The 19963-nt window shown below is 40.6% G+C and overlaps 2 protein-coding genes across 3 annotated transcripts in view; both read right to left on the bottom strand.

Annotated features, from left to right (window-relative positions):
- TRIM55 (tripartite motif containing 55) overlaps positions 1–303 on the bottom strand; it is a 61847-nt gene extending 61544 nt beyond the window's left edge. Inside the window, exon 1 of the mRNA XM_006044567.4 lies at positions 175–303. The gene's annotated coding sequence lies outside the window, so the exon portion shown is untranslated. The remainder of the gene's footprint in view (positions 1–174) is intronic.
- An 8096-nt stretch (positions 304–8399) lies between these two features.
- DNAJC5B (DnaJ heat shock protein family (Hsp40) member C5 beta) overlaps positions 8400–19963 on the bottom strand; it is a 93532-nt gene continuing 81968 nt past the window's right edge. For both annotated transcript variants that reach the window (XM_025265331.3, XM_025265329.3), the window contains one exon: positions 8400–8732. In XM_025265331.3, coding sequence (XP_025121116.1) covers positions 8638–8732 — 95 coding nt within the window. In that variant the 3' untranslated portion in view covers positions 8400–8637. The remainder of the gene's footprint in view (positions 8733–19963) is intronic.

Consider the following 19963-nt stretch of genomic DNA (forward strand, 5'->3'; position numbering starts at 1 on the left):
CCGTCCTTCAGCATTTCCCGGAGTTTGCTCAAACTCATGTCCATTGAGTCGATGATGCCATTCAACCATCTCATCCTCTATCAGCCCCTTCCCATAGTTGTCATCTAGGACAGCATTTAATGAAAATTACTTTTAAATGAAGGAACTGGTGCCCAAAGCTGTGAAATAACTTACCTTCAGTAACAAAGTTGAACAATGGCAGATAAGATCTCAGCTTTCCTGAGTCACCAGCCAGGACTCCTTCCTTGGCACTACTTGTCACCAGATGGACACTTGAGTTAGAGTGACTGGATGCTGGACTGCTCCCTGGGAGGAAGGAGGTTGAAAGGCAGTTTCTGACGTCAGGCAAGAACAAATGACGACCAGGACGTTCTGGGAGTAACAAAGTGTTCCATTTACTAAAGGGAGCGCTCTTCTTATCTCTCAAACACAATGATCAAGTTTCTAAAATTTGTTAACAGTGATGCTCCATGAAAATCATGCCAAGGTATCCTGAGATCTGAAAAGCCCTTGTTCGACTTGGAACAATGTGTAAGGAAAAATACCTTATACATATCCTTACACATATCCTTATTATACAAATTATATTATATATTATACATATTATACAAATACCTTACACATATCCGCTTGAAAGTACTTTCACATTCTTCCTTTTTAATTAAGGAAACCGTTCTACAGATCACAAGGCCCTACAAAGAAAGGTTAAATAATTTCCTCAGGATGACCCTCCAGACTCGGGAAGCAGAGTTGAATTCGGGTTTACTGAGTCCTCATCCATGGCTTCCTGTAAATATTTACTGTCTCCAAGAAGGTTGTTTGTGAGAAACCACAGAGGTGCTATTTCCAAGGTCAGAAAGGGAACTGTTCCAGGGGAGCTACAGTTGATTCTTGTTATTCGTGGTAGTTAGGGTCTATGAAGACACCACAAACACTGATTTAGTAAATACTGAACCATTGCTCCTGGAGAAATACAGGGCTAAGTTCCTGTGAGCCTCTGTTCACAACATTTTCATCATTAAGTGATCGATACACAACCTTGTTTTATTCATGCTTCTGTTAAGACACCTTATTTAATATGCAACCTTGTTTTATTTATGCTTCTGTTAAGATACCTGCATATTTTTGATGCAGTAACATTGAACTCATGCCCAATAGCACTATTACTCATACCTGGAAGAACCTTATCTAACATACATATTTTCTCTATAAGGCACACTCTAACCTCTTGTGCTTAGAAACATTAGACAGCTCTGTGCTTTTAAGAATTTTAAACAATGAGATTCAAACAGAAAGCACACATCAAAAAAAGTGATACTTGTTTACAATAAGAGGGCTGAAACAATAAGAATGTTATCTTGTCATTCTCTGCTGGGAGCATGTACCCTGGGCAGCTGGGATCTTTTGCTGTTCTGTGTGTCTCTGCAAGTGACCACGAAAGCACTGTGAGTACTGATATGGGGGGTTATAAATGAATAATAGGGAAAGGAATACATCAAGGCTGTATATTGTCACACTGCTTATGTAACTTATATGCAGAGTACATCATGAGAAACGCTGGGCTGGATGAAGCACAAGCTGGAATCAAGATTGCTGGGAGAAATATCAATAACCTCAGATATGCAGATGACACCACCCTCATGGCAGAAAGCGAAGAAGAACTAAAGAGCCTCTTGATGAAAGTGAGAGATGAGAGTGAAAAAGTTGGCTTAAAGCTCAACATTCAGAAAACTAAGATCATGGCATCTGGTCCCATCACTTCATGGCAAATAGATGGGTAAACAGTGGAAACAGTGTCAGACTTTATTTTTTTGTGCTCCAAAACTACTGCAGATGGTGATGACTGCAGCCGTGAAATTAAAAGACGCTTGCTCCTTGGAAGAAAAGTTATGACCAACCTAGACAGCATATTAAAAAGCAGAGACATTAGTTTGCCAACAAAGGTCCGTATAGTCAAAGCTATGGTTTATCCAGTAGTCATGTATAGATGTGAGAGTTGGACTATAAAGAAAGCTGATCACTGAAGAATTGATGCTTTTGAACTGTGATGTTGGAGAAGACTCTTGAGAGTCCCTTGGACTGCAAGGAGATCCAACCAGTCCTTCCTAAAGGAAATCAGTCCTGAATATTCATTGGAAGGACTGATGCTGAAACTCAAATACATTGGCCACCTGATGGGAAGTACTGACTCATTGGAAAAGATCCTGATGCTGAAAAAGATTGAAGGCAGGAGAAGGGGACGACAGAGGATGAGATGGTTGGATGGCATCACTGACTTGATGGACCTGAGTTTGAGTAAACTCTGGGAGTTGGCAATGGACAGGGAGCCCTGGTGTGCTGCAGTCCATGGGGTCGAAAAGAGTCAAACATGACTGAGTGACTGAACTGAACTGAATGAATAATAACAAGTAGGCAAATTCGCAAACATGGAATCTGTGATAATGAGAATTGATTGTATTATTAAGCCACACTAAACCCTGAATTATATGCCAAATCACTACATCTAAAGATCTTAATGAGACTAGCCCACAGCTCCCCACCTCCATTAAGGTGGTTAACAGGAGCCATTTGTACCATAGGGAGATGGCAAGACCAACCTGGCCACATCCCAAGGCTCCACAAGCCTCTGCAAACTTGTTTAGTCTTTCACGCTCAGGGAGAGGAGGGCTCTCATCTTGTTCACACAGTGTCTTTCCCAAAGGCATGATTTGAAGGGTAGGAGTCTGGGAGGATGTTGCAGGGAGATTTCCTTTAGAGATTCATATTCCTTTAAAAAACATTTATTTAATCTCTACTGCTGCTGCTGCTAAGCCGCTTCAGTCATGTCCGACTCTGTGCGACCCCAGAGACGGCAGCCCACCAGGCTCCCCCGTCCCTGGGATTCTCCAGGCAAGAACACTGGAGTGGGTTGCCATTTCCTTCTCCAGTGCAGGAAAGTGAAAAGTGAAAGAGAAGTCGCTCAGTCGTGTCCGACTCTTAGCGACCCCATAGACTGCAGCCCACCAGGCTCCTCCATCTATGGGATTTTACAGGCAAGAGTACTGGAGTGGGGTGCCATTGCCTTCTCTGTTAGTCTCTACTATGTGTTAGGTATTGTATTGCTCTAGTGCTGGAGATGCAGCAGTGAACAAAACAGGCACAAATCCCTGCTCTGATGGAGCACACATTCTGAAGGCAGACAGACAGTATATTGATTATATATAACATGTAGAGTAGGTTCAGCAGTTGTGAGTACCAGAGGGAAAAAACAAAGCACAGTTTGATCCAGTGTGTGGAGCATAAAATGGAAAATTGGCATAGGGCAAAAAGTAAAACAAATTATTACAGAATATATATACTCACACAAGACACACACATATTTATTTTAAATGGTTGCAGGTAAAGTTCCTTTAGAAAAAGTTAGTTTGCTAAGTTGTATGTCCTTTGTACTATGGAGAAATAATAAAGGATTGCTAATTCTTAGGAATTTGAGGATTTTGAGGCTTTGAGGATTTACTTGAGGAAGTCACTGGAATTTCAGTAAGGGCTATTCACTAGTCCAGTGGTCCCCACCCTTTTTAGCACCAGGGACTGGTTTCATGGAAGACGATTTTTCCATGGTCTGGGGCGGGAGGTGGGTGTTTCAGGATGAATCAAGTGCATTTCATTTATTGTGTACATTATTTCTATTATTGTTGCATCAGCTTTACCTCAGATCATCAGGCATTAGATCCCAGAGATTGGGGACTCCTGTTCTACAGGAATCTTCTTGAACAGCAAAGGGCAGTTGAAGAGAAAGGTAGATAATAAAAGAAGTGACAGGAGAGAATGTTCTTTTGAAAATAAAAGGACTCTGGGAAGGAGGTGGATAGGGAGGTATAGAGGGTTTGTTTAGAAGGACAAATGTAGTTGTAAATAATGTAGTGTGGCATTAAGATCATGGATTCAATGACCAGCCTGCTGTACCCCTCACTAACTGGGTGAACTTGGCCAAGGTACTTAACCTGTTTTAGTTTCTTTGTCTGAAAAATGGGGAATGATAATGCTGATTGTACTTGTCCCATAGGTTGTTGAGAGCATTAAGTTACTATATAAATATAAAATATATAAAGCTAATATAGGACAGTGTCAGGTACTGAGGACAATGTTGTTGTTGTTCAGTTGCTAAGTCATATCTGCCTCTTGAGATTCCATGAACTGTAGCCCATGAGGCTCCTCTGCCCATGGGATTTCCCAGGCAAGAACACTGGAGTGAGTTGCCATTTCCTTCTCTACAGGATCTCCCCAACCCAGGGACTGAAGCCACGTCTCCTGCATCAGCGGGCAGGTTCTTTACCACTGAGCCACCAGGGAGCACAATGACTACTGGTTATTATTGTTAATTTATAATTTTAATTTATGAAAGAATGAACCATCTTTCTTCAAACACACCTGTGATCCTAAAAGCCAACACAGTCCACCTCCTTTCAAATCCGTTAGTTTGGGGGATGGGATGGGTGCTTTCATTCATAAGCAATGAAACTAAGAAAAGCAGGAGATAAGCAGGGAAGTGAATTGTTTTTATTTTCTATTAAGACTTTATCCTCTTATTCAGAATAACATGTACCTTTCAGATTTTGGTAACGAAAAATTAAATTTCCTAGTTTGCTGTATATCGAGTTAGAAAATAAATTCCTTGCTAAATACATTAAAGAAACTTTTGAAGGCATTTTATAGAAAATTATTAGCCATTAATAATAAGTTAATCAATATATGGGCTTCCCTGATGGCTCAGATGGTAAAGAATCTGCCTGCAGTGCAGGAGACCCAGGTTTGATCCCTGGGTTGGGAAGATCCCCTGGAGAAGGAAATGGCAACCCACTTCAGTATTCTTGCCTGGAGATCTCCAAGGACAGAGAAGCCTGGTGGGCCACAATCCATGAGGTCGCAAAGAGTTGGAAAGGACTGAGTAACTAGCACTTAATACACAGGCAGTAATTTTCATTGCTTAACGGCTTTCATTTGTTGCTTTTATAAAGCTTCCTAGGTTAGCTTTAAAATATTGTTTTTTTGTGATTATAATTCTGAAAATATCAGTTTAGTAAATGGTTAATGTATATACATGCCCAAATAGATCATTCTAAAGATAATTAAGAAAATGTTGAAATCTCGTTCCCAGAGTGAATATTTGTACTAAAAATTTCCCCCAACAATTCTTCACCAGAAAAGAAAGTATATTGTAGATGAAACCTTGAGATTCATCAATCTGGACAGCGTCTCAGGAATGGAGAAATTTGGGTACCAGAGCAGATTACTCAGATGTAAAAAGAAAAAACCCTCATAGGTAAGATCCATCTTCCTGGACCTGGGAACAAGGATGTGCCTGGGGACTTTCAGGCATGGGAAAAATTGATAGATTTTTCAGTGATTAGAAAGCTCAGTTGGCAGCCTAGAAATGAGCAGAATGTGTTAACAACTGTCTGGTAACTGCTTATTTGATTCTAGGAATTCAGTTTTGCTTGAGGACAGCCCTGCAATAACATGAAAATTCCAGAAAGTTGTACCACACTTACCCCTTCATCTGGCACTGAGCATGTTTAGGTCTCCTTTTGGAAAAAGGCTTTTCTCAGAAATGGTCTATGTTATGAGAATTGATCAGTTAGTCAACAAGTATTTAGTAGTCTCTTCATATTTTAGTGCAGTGCAGAATACAGATGTAAAGGCTGACTCTAAGATTTTCTGAAATCACTGCTAATGTGAACCACCTACAATTTGGAAATAACTTTATTTTACAGAAGATGGTTTTTCATGACTTAATCTAAATTTCTGGCCCTTTGTGGTCTAGAACTGCTCAGGAATAATATGAAGATGACTATTACTTAGGTTCTCAGGAGGGCTTCAGGGCAGAAGAGGAGGAATTTTGGAGAGGAGGACCCGTGATTGTTGAATAAAGGTCTTTCTTTGCTTTGAGGACTATTGCCCTGGAAGTGGACATTTGCCTTCTCACCCATGAGAAGTAAGGGGTGGCAGGCTGCTGAAATTTAAAAAAATAAATAAATTCTAAAATTGGGTCAGAGGTTTGAGTGCCAAACAGAGAAATCCCATGGACAGAGGGGCTTCCTTTGTGGTTCATCTGGTAAAGAATCTGCCTGCAATGCAATCCCTGGGTTGGGAAGATCCCCTGGAGAAGGGAAAGGCTACCTCCTCCAGTATTCTGACCTGGAGAATTCCATGGACTGTATGACATCCATGGGGTCATAAAGAGTCGGACATGACTGAGCGACTTTCACTTCACTTAACTTCGATTCATGGACAGAGAAGCCTGGTGGGCTACAGTCCATGGGGGTCACAAGAGTCAGATATGACTCTGCAACTGAACAAAAACAAATGTAAGATGGCAAAAAAGTAAATAGTTGATTCATGAAACCCTCTACTCTTATAGCCCGGAGGCCAGGATTAGGTAGTGAGCCACTGAAGTGGGCAGTTCATTCAACCCTTCATGAACTGGGATCATTGTTGAGGATCACAGTCAGCTTGTCCCTTCTTTCCTTGATGCTTGTCTGCAAAGATGTTTGTGGATTCATAATAATAGCAGGCGATTCCAGATGGCAACTCCACAAGATGCTAATGTGGCCCCTCCTCTGATGGAGAGTTGGTCCTTGTTCCTGTGTAGCTAAGGGGCACTCTGTAGAACTCATTCCCTCACTCACAGACATCCATGTGCTTACATTTGCCATGCAGCACTGTAACTAAAACTAGCCCTATGTAGGAAACCTTGGCCGGAACATCTCCAGGAATTTAATTCCACATCTGATTGGGATTCTAATTCATGACCTATTTTCATCAAAACCACTCTTGTTCTGGCTCTGTGGGAAAGCTGGGGGTGGAAGTAGAAAGTTTTCTGTGAGAAAGAAAAGTGAGGTTGAGGGGAGAAAGAGAAGATGAGTTTTGTGACTTATAGGTTACTATTCAACAGCAGGACTGCTGTTTTGCTTAGAGACCTCAGGAAGGAAAAGTAGTGGCTCCAAGCTCTCAGAGGTGGGGCTGTTCATCTCATTGTTCCCTTCGAATGGAAAGTTACTCATGTGTCGAGTACAGTTCTGAGCACCTGCTGGCCACTGGGCTATTAGTATTGGGTATTTTCATGGGTCTTGTTGGGTGAGAGTTTATATATAGAAGTCTCATCACATTTGTCTCTGTGTATCAACATATACAAACTCATATAAAACCATCTTAAACTTGTTAAATACTTAACTTTTTGGAGTTCTTTCAGCTACTTTACTTGGTCTTGCAACAGGTTGGAAGGTAAACAGAGAAGATATGAACACAGAGTCATAGGGAGATTAGCCATATCATTCTTATCTCACTTGGTCACAAGGGCTAGTTTGTGAGTGCTTAGTTAGAACCAGCTTCTTAAATTTCAAACCGGGGCCCTTTGTACTTAATTATGCTGATTAAAAAAAAAATTCCAGTAACACACGAGTTAGATTTTTAATTATGTCAGAACTGTCAGAGCTATAACACAAATTCTCACTTACAATGTATATTTAACTTTAATTAACTGTAAGGGGGGGTGGGTAGAATAAGAAACAAAGAAAAAAGGAAATGGCATTTCATGCAATATTATGTAAAAACATAAGATCTTGAAAAATCCAACCTTACATTAAGATCTAGGGAAGACCTGAAAAAAATAAACACTTGCTGCTTACTGTTTTAGAAATAGCATATGGCTTCTACCACCTGATGAATGTAAGAATCAAGTAAATGCAGAGATGACCTCTGAGTATAGATGTTCAACACGGGCAGTATTTCTGATCACTGTCATGGCTGAAAATGGGATAAGTGATATGCCTTTAAATTTAAATTATAGAATTTAGAATTCTGTCCTTTACCTCATGTGTTTCTTTTTCTTAGTGTGGCTAATCTAAGCCTGTTGGACAAAAAATAGTTTAACTTAAAATTGTCAGACACATTTTTGGGGGCTGTTTTGTGCCCAGAATGATTTTTTTTGGTATCATTTACAGGGCTGAAGTTCTGTTTTTGTTTTTATGCCCATCTAAAAGTACACAGAAAACTTCTTTCTTCCTGGTTTGTTAGTTTTCAGTAAGTGATAATTTGTAATCTTTCAAAACTATACTTTAATATGATTTGCCTTTACCTAATAATTTCTTCCTGCCTCTTGAAATATTTCTGTGGCCATATTGTATATGACAGGAAAAAATCCCCACACACACAAGAAATTCCTCCTAAATTCTCATGTATGTTTTGCTGATGATATTTAAAGGCAGATGTTAATACTGCATTTAGTTAAATAGATGAAAAGTGGCTTTGGTTTCAGAATACAACTTTAGTCTTGAGGACTGAGGTCTGGCTCATATTAAGGGAAGGCTCAAAAAGCCTGTCCAATGCCTCTGTCTTACCTCAGGCAAGGAGCATAAAACAACTCTTCAGGCCTTTATTCATCAAAATGGAATGTGTGTTTCCATTAGGAATTCTACTCAAAGAGTGACTCTGCATACTGAGAAAATTATGTAGCAGTCATCTTTCCTTAACCTAAAGATAAAATACAAATGTGGAAAAGTTCACAGCATTTCATGTCCCCTCCCCTCCCCCAGCAAGACCACCTGGAGACATGGCTGAACCAAGAAGAGGTACTGTGGACCCTCAGTGGGCTCAATATTAAGAGTCTGTACAATAACTTCGAGGTTCTTCTCTGATTAGCTGTGTTTTCTCATTTGCATTTGTGGGCTGGAGAACAACTGGAAAGTCCATATCTAAAAATAAACAAAGAAAACCAATAGGCACCCTCTTAGCATGTTATGTTTCCTTTAACGGGGGCAAGTGGTAGATATTTTTGTTGAAGTGATGATTGGCAAGCCAATTCAATTCCTAAAATATTGAGGATCCTACCTTTTAAAGGCCTTCAAAAGGGAGGATTTATAGTCTTTATTCTTCATTTAAGTTTTTTCAGTTATAAAATTTTAAAACCAAAGCACTAAACGCAACTTTCACCTCAAGGCAATTTTCTAAAACCAATAAACTTAAGCTTTAGTTACCATTTTGTGGGTATGAGGACAGGGCTACCACCCATGTCATATAAACTACGTGTTAAGTCTGCGTGAAAAGTACCTCCTAGAGTTGTGCAGTGGACAATTGCAAATATGGCCTTGGTTGGGAGAGAGGTCAAAACCCAGAGCTTGCTTAGGTGAGGAGTCTAATAGAAGTTGTCCACAAAAGTAAAAGTGAAGTGTTACTTGCTCAGTTGTGTTTGACTCTGTGACCCCATGGACTGTAGCTCACCAGGCTCCTCTGTCCATGGGAATTTCCAGGCAAGAATACAGGAGTGGGTTGCCATTTCCTACTTCAGGGGATCTTTCCAATCCAGGGATAAAATCTAGGTCTCTTGCATTGGCAAGTGGATTCTTTACTTTCTGGGCCAACAGAGAAGCCACAAGTCCACAAAAAGTTAGTACCCTGGATGATTATGTGGTGTCTAAAGCACCATACTCCTAAATCTACAAGAAAATGTACTGGTCTTGAGTTTTTGTGAAGCAGGGAAGAGCCTTTCTAAAAATGTTTATTGGCAAGTCAATGAGCAGACAATTTGGCAGGCCAAATTTATAATACCTATGTGTTCCAAGAAACCTCAAGCTGAAAATTTAGTTTAAAATGGTCCAGTGCAAAAGCACTGAGCAGAAGTGGATGACCCCAACCTTCAACCCAAGCCTTAAAGAATCCCCCACAAATTGCAAGAAATAAACTCATAGTTAAAACAGGTAGGAGAGATAAGGAGAAAGAGAAGGAGAGAGACTGAGAGAAGGGGGTGAGAATGAGTGGAAGTTAGAAACAGTGAAGACTGGGTAAGAGCCAGTAGAAACAACAAAAGGCTAAATCAGACCCCAAAAGGCTTCAAATCCTGCACTGACACTTCAAACTCATACAGTGTTGTATGTCAAGTAAACATCTTAATTAGATTGAGATTTAAAAAGAAAAATGATCAAACATGATTTAAGATAAGAGTTACCTCTGAAGAGGGAACAGCAAGCAAAGAACTTAAAGGTAATGGCAATAATCAGGTTGTAATATTTGCTTGTATATGCTGGATAAGTAGAAACAATAACAGATAAAATAAGTGAATTACCCCCCAAATCTCTACCAGTAACTAACAGAGCTGGGGCTTGAAATGGAACTGTATAATTCAAAGCCCTTTCCTGTCTTAGCCACTAACAGTGTACTGTTCTCGAGGTAGCTGGCATAAAGGCTGATGATCAACTTTCCTGTTTCCGCACACTTGTGAATATTGATGCTTTGTGGTATCCTCTGCTTCTTGCCTCATGGGTGAATTTGCAGGAAACAAAGAACCTTCTCCTTTTCTGAAGAAAGAGTGTTTAGCTTCTTTCTGTAGTCAACTCTTAGTATACCCCTCTCCTCTACTACAGATATTTTTTAATTGAAGTGAGATTCACATAACATAAAATGAACCATTTTAATGTGAACAACTTAGTACATTCATAATATACTAAATATATAATTCACTGCTTCTATCTAGTTGCAAAACAGTTCCCCAAAGGAAACCCAGTACATATTAGGCAGTTGTTACCTGTTCCTCCTCCCCTCCTCTCCCCCACCCCCCAACCCAGGCCCTGGCAACAACCAATATGCTTTCTGCCTCCATGAATTTACCAGTCTGGATATTTCATGTAGATGGGGTTATACTGTATTTGTCCTTTTGCGTCTAGCTTCTTTCACTTAGCATAATGTTTCCAGGTTCTTTCATCCTATAGTATTTTTCAGTACTTCATTCCTTTTTAAGGTTGAATAATATTTCACCTCCAGGTTCGATCCCTGGTTTGGGATGATCCCCTGGAAAAGGGAATGACTACCCACTCCAGTATTCTTGCCTGGAAAATTCCATGGACAAAGGAGCCTGGTGGGGTTCAAAGAGTACAGTTCATGGGTTCACAAAGAGTCAGACATGACTGAGCAACTGTACCACCTTTTTGCTTTTCTTCCCCAGAACCTTCTGGGTTTTCTCTCAACTCCCTCTCCCCTCTTCCTAGTTAAATCCTACGGCTCTTGCTCTTGCCTAGCAAACTTTCTGGGATTCCAGCTGTTTTCTGCTTATCACATTTTGCTTTGATGGTATGAGCCCTTGTCTGGATGTAGCCCAGTTTGGGGTTATTTGCAAATATGATCTCTGCATAACTTCTACTTCATTCTATTTCTTGATAAAAACTATGCAATAGAACAGCCTAATAAGACTATCCCCGCCTTGCCCAGCATCTAGAGCTCCATTTACCCTCTTGTCCACAGGATAAAGAGAGATTGTGTGCCAAACGCTGTGCCAGTTATCAAGATTCCTCCCTTCTGGGACTTCCTTGGTGGTCCAGTAGCTAAGAATCCACCTTCCATTGCAGGGGATGAGGGAAACCAAGATCCCACATGCCTGGCGGCAGCTAAGCCTGTGTGCTGCAACCACAAGACCCACAGCCAAATAAATAGATTTTTAAAATAAAATACTTAAAAAAAAAAAAAAGGATTCCTCTCTTCTAGGATTCTCCATCCGCATAATCTCCTACCCCTTAACTTCTCCTCCTTAAAGTTTTCAGCTTTAAATGTCACTCCCTCTGGGAAGCGGTCCTTACCTGCATCCGGGTCAGGCCCCCTAGTGTTCACTGTTACAGCCTCCATGCTTCTCCTCTGGCACACTTACTGTACCTCTAAGTTAACTAAGCTTGTTGTGTGATTATTTCTTTACTATTTGTCTTCCCATCTCCTCTGCTAGACTGTCAGGTCTAAGACTGCAGGGACGGCATCTTTCTTTGCTCTAGCCCCTAGCAAAAAGTGCTCAATAAATGTTTGTGGTTGAAAGACTATCTTGATAAACCTGTCGAGTAAATTTGTTCACTGAACCTTAGCAGGCAAACTTTGAAGAAGACTTGGGTCCACTTTGAACTGCTTCTAGGGCAGTATTCTGAGCTGACTCACTCGTCCTGCTCCCCAGGCCTGGGCCTCGGTGATGCTTACTTGATATTTTCATATAGAAAGTGAGGGGGGGTTCAGGATGGGGAACACACATACACCCATGGCAGATTCATGTTGATGTGTGGCAGAACCAATACAATATTGTAAAGTAAAAAAATTTTTAAATTAAAAAAAACAACAACAACAAATGGCATAGTGTCAAAAATGACAACATTAAAAAAAAAAAAAAAAGGAAAGTGAAACTGTCAGCTATTCAGTTGTATCCTACTCTTTGCAACCCTGTGGACAATAGTTAGCCAGGCTCCTCTGTTCATGGGATTCTCCAGGCAAGAACTGGAGTGGGTAGCTATTCCCTCTCCAGGGGATCTTCCTGACCCAGGGATGGAACCTGGGTCTTCCTCATTGCAGGTGGAGTCTTTATCAGCAAAGGGCTTTGGACTAGTTACCACAGTTATTTTCCATAAATTATTTTTAGAAATCAGACCCTTTGGATTGGGGGATGGTTAGGAAGGGGATTGAGTGGGATTGGTGAAAAGAGGAAGGATGAATTTAATCTCTTCCTTGGTGCCCTTTCACTGGCCAGTAAAGTGCGATGAATGCTGAATAGTAATAAATGTCTCAATATCTTGACTGACGGTGAGTCTAATTACAAGCCATATGGCCTCTTCAGCTCAGTGGCTGTGAATTTATTTGGGCTTCATCCAGGTGACTGGCAGGAGCAGCTAAGCAGTCAACAGATTTTTCTCTGCACTGACTCCCACGTTTTTAGATCCAAGGTCAGCACACTATAACATCTTCTCCCTTAAATACTGTATTCCCTTGCCTTCAAAGAAAAATAGGGAAATTATGACTCCACAAGGAAATTTTAGGGTTTTAATTGGTCGTTTGAGGACCAGTGCTTGGAAAAAAAAAACAACGGAATTTATCTTTTGTATTTTCGGTTCTCTTTGCCAGGGTATTCAGTGAAGCTAGGTTTCCATTTATGCTCTTGTTTCTATACCTCCTTCCTCTTTCCTTTCCTTCCTTCCTTCCTGTCTCTGTCTGTCTGTCTCTCTCTCTCTCTCACACACACACATACACACAGGCCTAGGGAAAGGTGTTCTGTCTCAGGTAGTAGAATTTTGATTTCATTGTATCCTTCAGCTAACAGAAGAGTATAGGGTCTAGATGAGCTTGTTTTACGTATAGTGCTCAAAATTTCACAAACTAAAACTTGTAATTTGTGATATCCATTACCTTTATCTTTCAAGCTTTAAATTTTCCAAAACAAAAGTGAGGGATGGGCAACCCGCCAAGATACTGTCTTCTCTTTGCTCCTAGTTGATGAATAAGAATAATAGAATCCCCCTGTGTTCCTAGAAACCCACTGGAATTTTATTTTTATTTTGAGAAAGAGATGGGAATCAGTCTACCATTTCTAAAGTTCGGAGAGACTATTGAAGATGTCACTGTTTTGAACTTCCTTCCTTTATTTCTTAAGGGTAGAAGTTGGGTTACACCCTTTTGCATGGATGAAACAAGCACAATAACCCAACTAAATCTGCAAATGCCACCCTGTAGCACTACTCTTGACCAGAAATTTTGGGGTATGTTTTTGTGCTTTGTAGTAATTCTGTGTATAATTACTGCTAGCCATACTCGTGTAGAAGTGGCCTTAGGGATAACTTCTGTAACTCAACATCCCAATTTAATTGCTTAAGAAACTTGAAGATCCACACCAGACATGGTGTCACACTCTATGAATGTGTCCAGTGTGCTCTGATCCTGGAAGCATTGGGTGATGGAGGCAACAGGGTTTCAAATGTGTATTCAAACTTAGTCTGTAGAAGAATTCTTCCAAATTTTACATCTTATATATGAAATAAGTTGGATAGGAGTTTTCTTAAATTTGACAACATCCCTAAAAAGTTAGACAACTTTATCAATAATGAGATGTAAAATTGAAATTTTTCTAATCTACCAATAATAAAAAACAAATTTTGAACAGATATGTTAGAGGAAAGACAATTATTTTTCTATTACCCCTACAGTAAATGATGTTAATGAAATTGCTATTAAAGAAAGAGGCAATGAAAGAAGATGTACCCAGAAAGTATAGCAGGGAGTACTATAAAGGTGTGCCAGGCAGTTAATTAAACTATTGCTATTTTTCAAAATTTGTGACATTTAAGATGTTTATGAGTTTTTAAGCCTTGCAATTTTTTGTAATTTCTTTTTTTCATGATAGATATTCACTTTCAGATATAATTTTGTATTTGTAATTTGATGTTTTTTTTCCTACAAAAGGATTGTACAGATTGTGTTACATTTCTGGCCCTCAAAAACCTAGAATAATTGTGCATTAAAATACTTCAGAATAGGATAGAGCTTTTCCTTTTGGTTAAGGCTTATAGTAGCACAGTCAAATGGGTTCATGATTTACTTAGTCTGCAATCTGACCTTTGCAATGGAACTGGTAGCTCTGAAGTGTCAGAACTGAGGACAGTGAGTGGCACATAAGTTCATCACCAACAACTCTGTAGGAAGGAAACCTGGGTGGCATTTGGCACTGAGTATGTGTTTCTGTTCCAGAAAGGAAATCTTCTACAGAGAAGGTCTGCTGAAATGACTGAGTGGAGCTTTTGTCTAATTTAAAAAGGAAAGACTCTGTGGCTCTTCAGAAAAGAGCGAAACACTGGATTTGTGATATCTAGATTTAATTCACCCAGTTTTGGTTTCCACGCTATAAGGAAAGATAAGGACGACACACGGGCTGGCAGTGACAGTGCTCTCCTGTGTCACTGCTCCTTCTGTTCTCTGCCTGTGATGGACTGGGTTGATATTATAGGAGATCCCAGTGACCCCTGACATGACCTAATGTCAGTTTTCAGAACTTTTCAGTCACTCAGTCGTGTCCGAATCTTTGCAACCCCATGGACTGTAACACGCCAGGCCTCCCTGACCATCACCAACTCCCGGAGCTTACTCAAACTCATGTCCATTGAGTCGGTGATGCCATCCAACCATCTCATCCTCTGTCGTCTCCTTCTGTCTTCAATTTTTTGCAGCATCAGGGTCTTTTCCAATGAGTCAGTTATTCACATCAGGTAGCCAAAGTATTGGAGTTTCAGCTTCAACATCAGTCCTTCCAATGAATATTCAGGACTAATTTCCTTTAGGATGGACTGGTTGGATCTCCCTGCAGTCCAAGGGACTCTCAAGAGTCTTTTCCATCACCACAGTTCAAAAGTATCAATTCTTCAGTGCTCAGCTTTCTTTATGGTCCAACTCTCACATCCACACACGACTATTGGAAAAACCATAGCTTTGACTATACGGACATTTGTTGGCAAAGTAATGTCTCTGCTTTTTAATATGCTGTCTAGTTTGGTCACAGCTTTTCTTCCAAGGAGCAAGCATCTTTTAATTTCATGGCTGCAGTCACCATCTGCAGTGATTTTGGAGCCCAAAAAATAAAGTCTCTCGCTGTTTCCATTGTTTCCCCATCTATTTGCCATAAAGTGATGGGACCAGATGCCATGATCTTAGTTTTCTGAATATTGAGTTTTAAGTCAACTTTGTCACTCTGGTCTTTCACTTCCATCAAGAGGCTATTTAGTTCCTCTTTGCTTGCCATTAGGGTGGTGTCATCTGCATATCTGAGGTTATTGATATTTCTCCCAGCTTTCTTGATTCTAGCTTGTGCTTCATCCAGCCCAGCATTTCACATGATCTACCCTGCATATAAGTTAAATAAGCAGCATGACAATATACAGCCTTGATGTACTCCTTTCCTGATTTGGAACCAGTCTGTTGTTCCGTGTCCAGTTCTAACTGTTCCTTCTAGACCTGTATACAGGTTTCTCAGGAGGCAGGTCAGGTGGTCTGGTATTCCCATCTCTTTCAGAATTTTCCAGTTTGTTATGATTCACACAGTCAAAGGCTTTGGCATAGTCAATAAAACAGAAGTAGATGTTTTTCTGGAATTCTCTTGGTTTTTTGATGATCTAACAGATATTGGCAATTTGAACTCTGGTTCCTCTGCCTTTTCTAAATCCAGCTTGAACATCTGGAAGTTCACAGTTCACGTATTGCTGAAACCTGGCTTGGAGAATTTTGAGCATTACTTTGCTAGCATGTGAGATGAGTACAATTGTGTGGTAGTTTGAGCATTCTTTGGCAGTGCCTTTCTTTGGGATTGGAATGAAAACTGACCTTTTCCAGTCCTGTGGCCACTACTGAGTTTTCCAAATTTGCTGGCATATTGAGTGCAGCACTTTCACAGCATCATCTTTTAAGATTTGCAATAGCTCAACTGGAATTCCATTACCTCTACTAGCTTTGTTCGTAGTGATACTACCTAAGGCCCACTTGACTTCACACTCAAGGATGTCTGACTCTAGAAGAGTGATCACACCATTGTAGTTATCTGGATCATGAAGATGTTTTTTGTACAGTTCTTCTGTGTATTCTTGCCACCTCTTCTTAATATCTTCTGCTTCTGTTAGGTCCATACCATTTCTGTCCTTTATTGTGCCCATCTTTGCCTGAAACGTTCCTTTGGTATCTCTAATTTTCTTGAAGAAGACTCTAGTCTTTCTCATTCTATTGTTTTCCTCTATTTCTTTGCACTAATCACTGAAGAAGGCTTTCTTATCTCTCCTTGCTATTTTTTGGAACTCTGTGTTCAGATAGATATATCTTTCCTTTTCTCCTTTGCCTTTAGCTTCTCTTCTTTTCTCAGCTATTTGTAAGGCCTCCTCAGACAACCATTTTGCCTTTTTGCATTTCTTTTTCTTGGGGCTGGTCTTGACCACTGCCTCCAGTACAATGTCATGAACCTCTGTCCACAGTTCTTCAGGCATTCTGTCTGTCAGATCTAATCCCTTTAATCTATTTCTCACGTCCACATTATAATCATAAGGGATTTGATTTAGGTCATACCTGAATGGTCCAGTGGTTTTCCCTTCTTTCTTCAATTTAAGTCTGAATTTTGCAATAAGGAGTTCATGATCTGAGCCACAGTCAGCTCCCAGTCTTATTTTTGCTGGCTGTATAGAACTTCTCCATCTTTGGCTACAAAGAATATAATCAATCTGATTTCACTATTGACCATCTGGTAATGTCCATGTGTAGAGTCTTCTCTTGTTCTTGTTGTAAGAGGGTGTTTGCTATGCCCAAAGTATTCTCTTGACAAAACTCTGTTAGCCTTTGCCCCAGTTCATTTTGTACTCCAAGGCCAAATTTGCCTGTTACTCCAGGTATCTCTTGACTTCCTACTTTTGCATTCCAGTCCCCTAGGATGAAAAGGACATCTCCTTTGAGTGTTAGTTCTAGAAGATCTTATAGGTCTTCTAGAACCGTTCAACTTCAGCTTCTTCATCATTAGTACATGGGACATAGACTTGCATTACTCTGATAGTGAATGGTTTGCCTTGGAAACGAACAGAGATCATTCTGTCGTTTCTGAGATTGCATCCAAGTACTGCATTTCGGACTCTTTCGTTGACTATGATGGCTACTCCATTTCTTCTAAGGGATTCTTTCCCACAGTAGTAGATATAATGGTCATCTGAGTTAAGCTCACCCATTCCAGTCCATTTTAGTTCGCTGATTCCTAGAATGTCGACGTTCACTCTTGCCATCTCCTGTTTGACCACTTCCAATTTGCCTTGATTCATGGACCTAACATTCCAGGTTCCTATGCAACATTGTTCTTTACAGCATCAGAATTTACTTCCATCACTGGTCACATACACAACTGGGTGTTTTTGTTTTGGCTCCGTCTCTTCTTTCTTTCCGGAGTTATTTCTCCACTGTTCTCCAGTAGCATATTGGGCACCTACTGACCTGGGGACTTCATCATTCAGTGTCCTATATTTTTGCCTTTGCATACTGTTCATGGGGTTCTCAAGGCAAGGATATGGAAGTGGTTTGCCATTCCCTTCTCCAGTGGACCACATTTTGTCAGAACTCTCCACCATGACCCATCCATCTTGGGTGGCCCTATATGGCATGGCTTATAGATTCTTTGAGTTAGGCAAGGCTGTGGTCCATTTGATCAGTTTGGTTAGTTTTCTATGATTATGGTTTTCATTCTGTTGGCCCTCTGATGGATAAGAGGCTTATGGAAACTTCCTCATCGGAGAGACTGACTGTGGGGTAAACTGGGTCTTGTTCTGATGGCTGGGGTCATGCTCAGTAATTCTTTAATCCAATTTTCTGTTGATGGGCAGGGCTGAATGTCAATTTGAAAGTGAAAGTGAAGTCACTCAGTCATGTCCGACTCTTTGGGACCCTGTGGACTGTAGCCCACCAGGCTCCTCTGTTCATGGGATTCTCCAGGCAAGGATACTGGAGTGGGTTGCCATCTCCCTCCAAAGAGTAGATGCGAAAAACACATTGGTCTCATCATCTTTACCCATGGAGGATCTTAGTTCCCTAACCAGGGATCAAACCTGTGTCCCATGCACTGGGGGCATGGAGTCTTAACCACTGGACCAGCAAGGAAGTGCACTGGGCCCATCATTCTTAAGCAAGTTATGCCAAAGTCCATGGCTCTTTCCTGAAGAAGAGTTTACACATATATATTTCTGTTTAACTTACTCACAAGTAATATAGTTTGCTTGCTCTTTTTTGGTATGTATGCCCCATTAAATATGTGCCTTTTGTATCCCAAATTAAGCAAAAGAAAGTTGTAATTGTATTTGACCATGGGCCTACAATTTGGCCACAGGGGCAGTAATAAAAAATGGTAAGAGCAAACCCCATCTGCCACACTGCCACCTGCTGGTCCCCATAGGAAGGAGTCACAGCTGGCATAGACATCCCTTCTGATATCCCAACCCTGAAATGGTCTGAGACCAAGCCAGGTTCACATGACTCCTTTAATCTGGAGTCGTCGCTCTGTCGCTCAATCGCTCAGTCATGTCCGACTCTTTGCAACCCCATGGACTGTAGCCTACCATGCTCCTCTGTCCTTGGGATTTTCCAGGGAAGAGTACTGGAGTGGGTTGCCATTTCAGGGTGGGTAACAATTGGATATTACTTAGCATCATATTTGATAGGGAATTAAAAGTACTTTGAAACCTTTAAACAGTCTCTGCTCTGTCTCATGTCATGGAATTTATGCTTCATTGTCATCAAAAGAATCAGTCCACAGAAGTGGATCCTGCATCACTGTCTGAGTACTTGCTCAGTTGCTTCAGTCATGTTTGATTCTTTGCAACCCCATGGACCGTAGCCCACCAGGCTCTTCTGTCCATGGAATTCTCCAGGCAAGAATACTAGAGTGGGTTGCCATGCCCTTACCCAGGGATCACTGCCTGAATTATCAAGCAATTCTTTTATTTCCAGGCTTCTCTGTGACTTAGTGATAAAGCCTATTATCTAGAATAATGATCCATTCTGCAGGAGAAAATGACAGTGGCATTATGGCTGCAAGACAGAGAGGACAATGGCAGGTTTGACTCCAGTTTGTTTAAACAAAGGCATTTCCCAGGGAGTATGGAGTATTCCTGATGTTGTGAATTCTATGAGATTTTACCTTTCTTTACATTTTTTGGTTCAGTGAGTGAACAAGGAATATACCATGGCCATGCATACACACTGATAAACACGTGGAGGTAGTTTAGCAAACAGTCCCATTTGTAGTATGACGTTCTTTATGCTAGCATGGTTCGAAGCTAGCTCTGAATGTGTGGCTATGAAGGAAGCCGAATTTCCAGGGAAGGCTACCGCCCACCAGTTTTACCCAAATGCATTTTCAAAGTAATCAAAAAGAAGAAAAGTCAAGGGTTGCTGACTTCTCTTGATGTTCATTCCCTTCTATTTGAATAGAGATCTTAACATAAGAGAAGCGAAAAGCAAAGGAGAAATGGAAAGATATAAACATCTGAATACAGAGTTCCAAAGAATAGCAAGAAGAGATAAGAAAGGCTCCATCAGCAATCAATGCAGAGAAATAGAGGAAAACAACAGAATGAGAAAGACTAGAGATCTCTTCAAGAAAATCAGAGATACCAAAGGAACATTTCATGCA

The sequence above is a fragment of the Bubalus bubalis genome, chromosome 15 (genome assembly GCF_019923935.1).
Source record: "Bubalus bubalis isolate 160015118507 breed Murrah chromosome 15, NDDB_SH_1, whole genome shotgun sequence".
Lineage (NCBI taxonomy): Eukaryota > Metazoa > Chordata > Mammalia > Artiodactyla > Bovidae > Bubalus > Bubalus bubalis.